The 11,871-nt window shown below is 38.9% G+C and overlaps 1 protein-coding gene across 1 annotated transcript; it reads right to left on the bottom strand.

The window, feature by feature from the left end:
• On the bottom strand, positions 1–7,287 carry LOC310925751 (long-chain-fatty-acid--CoA ligase ACSBG2-like; the record flags this gene model as incomplete). The annotated part of the gene is made up of 13 exons (XM_083887767.1): positions 1–119; positions 352–598; positions 1,727–1,866; positions 2,017–2,234; positions 2,341–2,577; positions 2,699–2,880; positions 3,331–3,507; positions 4,011–4,160; positions 4,238–4,318; positions 4,544–4,664; positions 5,109–5,197; positions 5,541–5,776; positions 7,284–7,287. The coding sequence occupies 13 exons, from the start codon at positions 7,285–7,287 to the stop codon at positions 1–3; spliced, it is 2,001 nt and encodes a 666-aa protein (XP_083743893.1).
• Positions 7,288–11,871: the final 4,584 nt, after the last annotated feature.

Here is an 11,871-nt window from a genome sequence, read left to right as displayed (position 1 = left end):
CTATTTAGTATTCAGCAGGTTGTCTGGATTTGAAGACTGCGCAAGTTCCTCATAAATGTCGTCAATCTGTGACTTGTATATTTTCATCACCTCTGGACGCTTCAACTTCATGGTAGGGCCTGCAGAATAAGCAAAGAATTCATGCTGTTAAACCAACTTTGTCGAGCAACAGGGCTGCTGCTGCACTTTTACTTTGCTGGAGTTAAAGGTTAAAAACAAGCCATGTCATCTGAGCATTAACTTTATTTTCTTAAACTAAAAGTAGAAATTTGGACATGTGAGAAAAAAACTAATGCGTTTTATACCTACTCAAAAACTAAAAATGACACATTTAATTTCTGTCCCACTCACCCAGTTCTCCTCCAACCATGGAGAAGTCCTGATCCAGGACAATCCACTTCTGGATGCGCTGAGCGTTGGAGGTTGCCTTCTCATTGACTCTAGTGATTCCCTGCTGGATGGCTGCATAAACTGTCTGGTCTCGGCCACCTGCAATTTCAGAAACTCTTGTGGCGTTGCTGCCTGCCTTCCTGCAGAACGCCACAGCCTCTGAAGACAGCTCATCCTCTGGCTCGCCTGTGTCGGCGTTAACCTGGCACTGGAGATACAAATAATTGAAGGTATTTTTTATCAATAACATTTTCTTACTTATGCAATGTTAAGTACAAAAATATAACCTTAAACTTTTCATAAAATAAGGAAAAGGTTCCTTAGAATCTATATGAGCACATCAAGATCCTGATCAAGAGGGTAATTTTTGCACAGGTGTGCCTTGAACTGGTCACAATGAAGGTGACTCTAAAATGTGCCCTTCTGTTTAAAAGGGAACTTGTATGCCACGTGTAGGAATATTCAACAGAGCTGTTGATGAACTGAAATAAAGAAATTTATTGAAGATGAACTAGAAGATGAACTTCTAGAGTGGCCTTTTATTTAGACCAGTCCAAGACACACCTTTGCGTAATCATGATTATTTTTAATCGTCATCTTTAATATGATCTCACCTGCCAGGTGGAAAGATTATTGTTGTAAAGATGTAGTGCGCACAAATAGATTTTTAAAAAGGAGTCAAATGAAAGAAATAAGCCATTTTTTGGAAAAAGGAAATCTTATATTTTTCTCAGTGGTAAATGGGAGCAAGCATAGCATTTAAAAAAAGAAAATCCAATAAAAGCCCACTAGATGGCAGTATCTGCAGTCAAATGTGTAAATAACCCAGACCTATACTAATTTCCTGGTGATTTAGACCTGTACTTTGTCATACCCATCCATAATATAAAAGGTAGAAATCTGATCTCTAAAAGGTGCAGTTTTATTTTGAAATGCATCTCATTCTTATTTTGAGAGCATTTACTCTGTAACAGTCCTTTACATTATCTTTTTGTAGACTGGTACAGTTTAGCTAGGAAAGTTGAATCTGAGGTGCTTCTGCTCAATACAACTACACTGTAGATACCTAATAATAAATGAATATTTCACACAATATGAATATAAAATTAATATGAAGTGCCCAAGAATATGACTGAACTCTTAATCAGTGTAAACAAACTTTAAATATTTATATGGTTAACTGTCAAGAAAGTTATTTTCTGTTTACAAAACTCCAATGCATATCACAATACTCGAGTAATAGACGTGAACACTTCCTCCACCACAACTATGCTAGCTCCCTCTGTGATTAAATTAAAATTCAAATGTGGTCAAACCATGTCTAATAAGTCTTTACCTTAATGGTGAGCAGCATAGAGAGAAACTTCCTCTTGTCTCCAATCAGCATGGCGTTGCTAATCAGTGGCAGAGTGCTTTTGACTGCATCCTCGATGGGAACAGGAGGGATGTTCTCTCCTCCTGCTGTGATGATCAACTCTGAATAAAACGCAGACAAGTTTAAAGATCACAAGGAAAGTGTCCAGTAAATTATGAATGGCTGTGAAGAGAATCTCTGCTGCTGAACCTTGAGTCTCTCCTAAATCTGTTACAAATGCTCCTGTCTAAGTGAGACCTAGCTCCAAGTACCTTTAATTCTTCCAGTGATGTAGAGGAACTTATTCTGGTCATGTTTGCCCAGGTCGCCTGAGTGCAGCCAGCCTTCTGCATCCAGAGCCTCCTCTGTCTTCTCGGGCATGTTGAGGTAACCCATGAAGACGTGGCGACCCCAGAAGCAGATTTCCCCGTTTCCCTCTTCATCTGGGTTGTGCAGCTTTGTTTTGCACCCTGGGAGATCAACGCCACAGCTGCACAACAAAAGGTGTGTTCAGAATTCTCTTTTTTCAAGCATGTTTCTGAATCACCACAGAATTTTGTCAATACTGGTTAAATTTATGTGGAATGAAAATGTACCTCGTGAGCCTGAAGGCATTAGGAAGGGAGATGGTGTGAGGTCCACTGCTCTCACTCATGCCGTACAGCTCATACAATGGAATATCCAGACTGAGGAAGAACTCCAGGGTGTCTCTGGTGATGGGTGCGGCGCCTGTGTAGCAGTTTGAGCAGCGTTCCAAGCCCAGAGCCTTACGCACCTTGTTGAACACAAGCGCTTTGGCGACACGATAGTTGAATGGCATGTGGCTGACATTTCTAAAGAGACACAAACCGTGTTTGAAAAAAAAAAAAAAACCCAGATACAGCAACTCCCAACCCTTAAGAAAATGATTTAACTGTATCCAAATAAAGCTGTAATTTTATAACATGCACATACTGGTTTAACTTGCTGAGATTAGTCTGCAGACCGACATCTTTGGCCCATGCAACCACTTTCCTTTTCAAGTTTGAGGACATTGCTCCTTGAGATTTCATCTTCTCTTGCATCTTTTCCCAGACACGAGGGACGCCCAGTAAGCCAGTGGGACGCACCTCCCTCAAGGTGTTTACCAAAGACCCCTGATTTAGATAAAATACCATTACTACCAGTAAAATTGGATTTATTTTACAAACTACATGCAGTTTGAAGCTTAGAGTGTCTCTTTAACTTTTAATGCAACACTTGATGATCTGCCTTCAGGCCTCAATGATGACAGACAAACAAAGTTAACAGATTAGCTGGGTTTACAATTGAGAACAACTACTCTCTTTTTGTCTGAACTTTTTAAATGATTTGTATTATTTGTCATTTATTCAGATTTTATTTTTTAATTCTTACTAAGTCTGTCACATTTCAAATGCATTATCTTATCAGAGAAAGCAGTAGTCAAAGCTTTATGGCACATTTTACGAAATACTTTAAACAAAATATTCTTAACTGGATGGCTAGCAACAAAAGACAGTATAGTACAGAGTGCCATTGTATCTAATAACTTGTTTGTATCACAACACAATGCAATACTGTCTTACCTTGAGGGCGTCTGGCTCAGCAAAGTGGGTCGCTCCGCCGATCTTCATGGTGATCCAGATGTCCACCATCTGAGCAGCAATGTGACTCAGTGGCAGGTAGCTCACCCCCACCTCCTGACCTCGAGTGGCGTCTTTCAGATTCACGTGAATGCTGGTGGAAAGTGCAGTCCATGTCAGCTGAAAGGAGAAATGGTGGGATGGGATTATGGTGGATCTCATGTTTGAAGAACATGTTTTTTTCCTCCACACAGAGAAACAAATTGCTATGTACAGTTAACAACCACAGTGTTTTATAGCTGCACAAGGATCTGATCGAGTGGGTATTCAGATACTTTCCGAGTTACTACAAAAATACTAATTTTAAGGCCCAAAGGAATGTGGCGACCCTTTTCACTCGTGTACTACACAAGAATGTATACAATTATTTGTATTATTATTGTATTACACACATTTTAGATCATTTTAGACACACTCAGCTGTGCCGCTACCTCTCTTGCGCTGGACTGCTTGCACATACAAGCGCACACAGGTGCCTCTCTCGCCATTGTAATAATACAGATTAATTTAAACATGGTGAATTTCTTTTTAATCACTCAAATAGTTAAGTGTGGGATGACAAAGTCAGTAGATGTACTTAATGTTTTTATGCACACTTAAAGAATAATACTCTTGTTACTTACATTGTCATGGCTCAGCATGACTCCTTTGGGCTGGCCTGTGGTTCCTGAGGTGTAGATGAGAGTGCAGCATTGGTTTGGTTTCTGGCTGGAGATGATCGCGGTGAGGGGAGCATCGGGCTGACGACGCCCCAGCTCCATGAACTCCGCCCACTGTATTACAGAAAGAATATCACTTACATGATGCTTCTTGAACAAATCTCTTCTTGCTATAAATATAGTTTATTTACCGAGTACAGATTTGGTCTCTTCTCTTTAAGTGCATCTCTGTACTGGATAATGGCTTTCAAGTGTGGAAGCTTGTCTTCAACCTGTCCAACAAATGGAAAACAATATTAGAACATATACTACAGGGAAAACATCAACAACATGACAGGAGTCCTTATTTTCAGTTGCAACTGATAAATGTAAAATGGGGCATGGATTGTATCACTTCCTGATTATTGCAGTTATTTACTGTCCCATTGGTCAGTTGCGTGCATTGTCAATTCAGTTCTCCACAGGATTTTCTTTCCAATAACTTGTGCTGGTCTCACCTGGAGGATTTTCTGCAGCTGTTTGTGGTTCTCCACCACAATAATGTTGGCCTTGCAGTTTTCTGCCACATACTGGCAGGCCTCAGGAGAGTTGGTGGTGTAGATGCCTACAGCAAATCCACTGCAACAGACAATAGAGTCAAAGTTAATTCAATTATAGATGGAGCTAGATGAAGCTCAAACCACTAACAGATTTTTGCTGATGTGGCTTAATTATGAAATTAACAAAATAACCACGAAATACCCGCTGCCCAAGAGTTAATTCAAAACCACCAAAAATACGATTAAGTAGTGTTGTAGTTAAAAACATCATTGGTGATTCTTTCTGGTGATAATGGGAAAACGGTGCTAAACCAAGAATCCACATTTAATAGAAGAATTCAGCGCAGTGCTTTAATCAGTCAAGAGATCTTAAAGTGAAGCTGCTACATGCAGGAGTAGATGACACCTGAGGCTTTGCTCCATCAGACTCATATTTCACATTGTTGGTTGCCTCAGCCTGACATGTAAACACATACACACACACTATTACATGAACTCTGATGTGAAGGTGAAACTAACTCACCCAGCAAAAATGGCTCCAATATCAGCCATGAACCACTCAGGTGAGTTGAAGCCCAGGATGCCAACACCATGGAAGCGCTCCAAACCAAGCTGTAAAAAAAGATAAACACACCTTTTCAACATATTGTAAACAAAATGTAAAGGTTGGTGTATTGATTAGCACTTTTGTCTTTGCAGCAAGAAGACTTGGGTTCAAAACCTGGTTGGAACAAGGGCTTTTCTGCGAGGAGTGTGTGGATTTTTTCCAGTTTCCTCCCATAGTCCAAAACATGCAAATTGGAAACGGAATTGTGAGAGTGGATGGTTGTTTGGCTCTATGTGGCCCTGTGATGGATTGGCGACCTGTCCAGGGTGTACCCTATGACAGTGACCCCTGCAACTCTCATGTGGAGGATAAAGTGGTAGAAGATGAGTGAGTGGTAAAAATAATTACCTTGACGAAGCCCTTGGCAGCAATGCGGCAGTTCTGGTAGTATTCTCTGTAGTTAAGGCTCTTTCGCTGCTCACCCTCTTTCCAGCCCAAAGCTTTGAACTCGCCAAATCGCTGGACAGTTGAGACGAACATATGGTGGACAGTCAGCGGAGTCGAGGCAGCCAAGCCAGAGTCACCCATCCTGAGTTTCACCTCTGCATCGGCCTGTGACGTGCACAGGCCGGGCTCTGCTGCTGCTGGGATCAACGGGGCGATTTGTTAGAAATCATTCAGAGAAATTAGAAAATGATTGCTCAAAAGTTTTCAATAAAACTTTTGTTGTAAAGTGTAAACTCAGATTTGATCACTATGATCTTCAAATGTACTTTCGGCTTCTCCCTTTAGTGGGCGCCACAGTAGATCTGCCTCCAACAGTGAAGCCGTTATCTCATCAGTTCAACCTTGGATATTGATGTTTGATGTATAAGCAAAATTATTTGTTTCAATCAAGCAGTCTGGTAAACCCTGTGCTCAAATATTTATATTTTATTTCCTCCTCATGTAAAATGAATTTAGACAGTGTGTCTTGAGTGTAAGGATGTAAAAGATGTGTGAGGGCTGACTGAATACTCAGCATTCACTCTGTATATTAAGCTGGTCATGAAGTATTGTTATAATTCCGTAAATCTTGGAGAAACCCAAGCTCCTGGGGCAAAAGCTGTCTCAGCATAGTGAAGTCAACTCACATGTTTTCATGGTCTCCAACGTTGCAATGCTTTTTTTTCCCACTATCTTTTCCCAATATTGATACGTGTTCCTGTCCTTTGAACAATTTCTGGCAGGCTGTACACTTAGAGGTGTAATGCTGCTCTCCAGAGTCCACGAAGTTCTCAATGCAGTTCCAAGTTATTGTCCTTATCCTTCAAATGCTCCTGTATACAGATGCTCGGGCCACTTTGGGGGCACTCTGGAGAATCTACCTCTATATCATGTGTGTTATGGACAAAGGCATCAAAGTATATTTGAAATTCCTTTGATGCACAGATGATGAAAGGCGCATGATGCTCAATGAATCTGTCTCCGACAAATAAAGGCATCAGAGTACAGTGAAATTCCTTTGATGCACCATATGTGTAGATGATGAAAGTCGCATGACGCTCTGTCCAATAGTTTGCTTGGTAATGTCTTCTAGGACAAGGATGTCAATTGTGTAAATTCTGCTTCCCATCTTGAGGAAACATTTTTTTTATATATTTACATAATTGTATTTCTTTTTACAAATTATGGCTCAAGTGGACACCAGGCCGATTACAGTTCAGTGATGGGTGATGGCACTACAGTTTGCCACTTGGTCCAAACTCAATCTGGCAAGTGGCTGACCCCTTAAGTTCCTTGAGCCAGGATAACATTGGGGAAGACTGCTTAGTGCAATGTGTTCTGTAATCTCCTTCAAGTAAAATGTAGATTTATAGTACTGCTTGGTTGTTTTTAACTCCACATTCTTATTTCAGCTTCTCCCTTTTGAGCTTGCCACAGATCCTCTGCTTCCAATCTTACCCTACAGCCGGACTCAGTTGATGGAAAAACCCGAGGATCAACCGGGTTGCAATCTGCATCAGTATGGTGATATTTTCCCCTCCTCCACTTGTTAGCAATACTGTGCCACTCGCCTGCAGTTGTGCTGTTCTATATAAAACATGTTTCAATAGTTCACTCAGTTGTAAAATTATATCTACTACTTCTCCCCTGTATATGATCTCGTACCCATGTTTGTGGGTTTGTTGTGTCATACATTAAATTCACTACATACTTTGCAGGTCTTCTGATGGCTTTGTGTGTGGTTTACCGAATATTCATCATGTTCATTTAATTCCACTGCTACTTTGTTCTTAATATAGAAACAGGTGTTTTATCTAGTCACTGTTTATTAAATTGTGTGCAGATGCACCTGTAAATGATGGAGGATGATGGCAACGGAGCATGAAAATGTCCACTGCAAAGAACTCAATGCTGTCAATAAAAGCAAATGTATCATTTAAAATATGAATACACGACCAGTCTGGTTATAGATGATTTGTACTGAAACGCTGAGTCATGGTGTATGACTTTTTTTCCCCAGACCCAGTCTGTCTGAGTCTCTTCTCCCTGTGTGCCCTCAGTGTTTACAGACCATGGGCCACTGGAGTTCAATGAGAGCTTTGCAAGTAAGACAATGTTATCTCTCTTTATTGAACTGAAATGTGTGAAAATTCAAAGTTGAAGAAAATGCATGCCTTATTTTGACAGCGTCACATACTTATCACATGTACAGCTTTTTCATTTTGATCCCTCTTCCTCAGTTACCCTCTTATAGTCCATCTAAAACCCTCCATTTGACAAAAAGATTTTAGAGGATTTACCAGTGATCACCAGACCCCCCTCCCACCTCAGAGGGCTGGTACTTGCCCATTATACAAATGTAACGCATTATTTGCATTAACTATAGTAATTTACACTAAACCAGTGACACTTTTTCTTCTTGTTTTTACCTCAGTAAAATCACATATGTGATACTCATGAAGTAAACCAGTTTAATGACTTTGGCTTTTAACTTAACCCTTTAACACACCTAGACACCTTTTTGTGTTTTTGACTTTTTCTTTTTAGCATATCTTTTTCATTTTTTCATGCATATTGTTCAAAATTTGCTAGGTTGTGTATTTTTGGGTGCTTTAAAAAATGTACATGTGAATTTTTTTTTTAGTCTATTCTAAACAACTGTGACAAATTTACTCACGTTAACACACCTTTGCACCAAAGTGTGCTCATTGAAACCCATTCAAATCACTATTTTTGATCCTGCTCAAATTTAAAGTAAAAAACATGAATCATCTAATTTTTTCACATCATTTGAAGCAAAAGGCTTTAAATGTGTGCTCTGACACATTTCCATCAAGATTACGTCATTTTTCTTTTTTTGGCACATGGAGAAAAAAACTGCTTTTTCTGATCGAGGGCACTCCCACAAAACCCCGCCCCCCCTCTCTCCACATAAGGTCTGAGGCAGAAATTTTGTATGGGTGTGTGAGTACATGTGTGTGGGCATGTGTGCATGTGCGTGTGCGCGTGTGCACATGCACATGCGCGCGTGCACGTGCCTTTAACGTGCACAGTGCATTTACAGTGTGACACAATGCGTAAAAGCGCAGGTGGCTTTCAAGTGGCACCTTTTCCATGCCCTCCTTTCATGTAAAAATTTTTTTTCAAACTTTCAAAGCACCAAAACTTCAAAGTACAGTCTCCAAAGCACCCCGACATCTAAATTGTGGGGTCCCCACAGCTTTTGAAATATCCATAATGCAGGCGATTTCCCAGCACATGAAACGTACAGCAAAAATTAGAGCCAAAACAAACCCCGATCTGTGCACCTGTGCGCCGCGCTGCAATGATCACAGGTATACTGGTGATGAGGTGTCTGTGCAGAGCTAAGGAGCATAGCTGGACTTTGCATGTCAAACCACACACAATGAAGCATCACAGCGGCACCACGGAGGCGCTAAACATGGTCATTGAAGACGAGCGCACGGAGCGCAATGCGTTCCATCAGCTTTGGACACCGACACAGCCGATGAAGAGTACTTCCCGGGTGCTTTCCCGTGTCCCACCAACTCCACTGACTCTTCTGACTTTGGGGAAGAGGTGACACTAGCGGACCTTTTATGGAAATCCAAAAACGGAGCGATCTGGGCACCCACAAACACCCTGATGCTCCAGTTCAAGCCTCCAGACTCAGGACTAACTCCAGAACCTCCCCGTTATGCCGTGGCCATTGTTAGTGAGCTGATTGACACTTTTTATTTATTTTTCACCACGGAGATCACAAAACTTATCATGGAATGAACCAAACTGCATGGGAGAAGGACAGTGCCCGAGTGGAAGGACCTCGATAACCACCACCGTGCGGGCTTAGTTTGGACTCCTTCTGTTGGCGTCTATTGGGCAGCTGGTGCGCTGCAGAAACAAAACCAAGGACAGAGAGGGTCGTGTTGGACATGACGGAGGGGCTGGGAGGGTGACTGTGACTATTGATCATTTATTTTCCTCATTTGGGCTGGCAGAGGAGCTGCTGCGACGAAAGATCACCATCTTTGGCTGAATGCGTAAAAACTGACCAGAGCTTCCCCCTCAGCTCCTCCATCTCTTCATTTACTCACACCCTGCTGTCCTACACTCCGAAGCAGGACAAAAATGTCCTCCTGCTCAGCAACAAACACCGGGAGCCGGAGATCAGCAACGGGAAAAAAAAAGAGGCCCAGAAGCCCCAGATCATTCTGATTATAACCTCTGCAAAGGAGAGGATACCAAGAGTGGAAGTTCTTCATTACAGCACAAAAAAACATTTTTTTTAAATTTTATTTGGTATCTATAATGAGGTCTAATGTTGGTCTAAGAAATAAGAAAATAAAAAAACAAAAATACATATGTACACAATTTGTATAGCTTGTATTTGTATGAGCACACGTTGGTGCTATAGGTGTGTTAACTGAATATTTTATGAAATCTAACATTATAAAATAATAATAATGCAATTTTTTTTCTGCTAATCTTTCACATATACTAGGCTACAATAATCGCATAGAAAAAAAATCCAGTTTGCATGAAATATATTGAAAATATTAAATTTTTTTGTCTTTTTTTTTTCATAAAATCAGGTGCATCATGACTAAACCTGGCAATTTAAGGGTAAAAAATATAAAAAATATATTAATATTTGATATGTATAGAAAGAACAGATGTTGGTCTAAAACCTAAAAAAAAAAATACAAAAATATACAAATGTATGCATTTGTTATAGCTGTGTACTTTATGAATGGTGCTCTGGGTGTGTTAACGTGATTTTATGAGACAATCTGACATTACAAAGAAAATAATAATGCAAAAAAAATTTTTTTCCTGCTAATCTTTCACATATACCAGGCTGCAATAATCCAAACAAAAAAAATCCAGTTTGCATGAATTATATTGAAAATATTTCATTTTTTGTCCTTTTTAGATCATAAAATGAGGTGCATCATGACTAAACCTGGCAATTTAAGGGTTAAAAATATAAAAAATATATTAATATTTGATATGTATGGAAAGAACAGATGTTGGTCTAAAACCTAAAAAAAAAAAAAATTAAAAATATGAATGTATAATTTTTTTTATAGCTGTGTACTTTATGAGCACCATTTGGTGCTCTGGGTGTGTTATCGTGATTTTATGAGACAATCTGACATAACAGAAAAAAAAAGAATGAACATTTTTTTTTTTCTGCTAATCTTTCACATATACCAGGCTGCAATTATCCAAACAAAAAAAATCCAGTTTGCATGAATTTTATTGAAAATAATTAATTTTTTGTGTTTTTTAGATCTTAAAATAAGGTGCATCATGACTAAACCTGGCAATTTGAGGGTTAAAAATAAAAAATATATATTAATATTTGATATGAATAAAAAGAAGAGATGTTGGTCTAAAATCTGAAAAAAAAAAGAAGGCAAAAATACAGATGTATACTATTTTTATAGATGTGTACTTTATGAGCACCATTTGGTGTGCTGGGTGTGTTAACGTGAGTGTTTTAGGCCATCTGACATTACGAAAAAAATAATAATGCAAAAAAAAAATGTTTCTGCTAATCTTTCACATATACCAGGCTGCAATAATCCAAACAAAAAAATTCCAGTTTCCATGAAGTATATTGAAAATAATTCATTTTTTGTGTTTTTTAGATCTTAAAATAAGGTGCATCATGACTAAACCTGGCAATTTGAGGGTTAAAAATAAAAAATATATATTAATATTTGATATGGATGGAAAGATGAGATGTTGGTCTAAAACCTAAAAAAAAAAAAAAGGCAAAAATACAGATGTATACTATTTTTATAGATGTGTACTTTATGAGCACCATTTGGTGTGCTGGGTGTGTTAACGTGAGTGTTTTAGGCCATCTGACATTACAAAAAAAATAATAATGCAAAAAAAAAAATGTTTCTGCTAATCTTTCACATATACCAGGCTGCAATAATCCAAACAAAAAAATTCCAGTTTCCATGAAGTATATTGAAAATAATTCATTTTTTGTGTTTTTAAGATCATAAAATCAAGGTGCATCATGAATAAACCTGGATATTTAAGGGTTAAAAATAAAATATATATATTAATATTTGATATGGATGGAAAGATGAGATGTTGGTCTAAAACCTAAAAAAAAAAAAAAGGCAAAAATACAGATGTATACTATTTTTATAGCTGTGTACTTTCATGCGCACCATTTGGTGCTCTGGGTGTGTTAACGTGATTTTTTTAAAGGCGCGTTTAAGGGTTAACA

This window comes from Microchirus variegatus, assembly GCF_963457635.1.
Source record: "Microchirus variegatus genome assembly, chromosome: 4".
In the NCBI taxonomy this organism is placed as follows: Eukaryota; Metazoa; Chordata; class Actinopteri; order Pleuronectiformes; family Soleidae; genus Microchirus; species Microchirus variegatus.
This window is presented reverse-complemented; position numbering and strand designations above follow the sequence as displayed.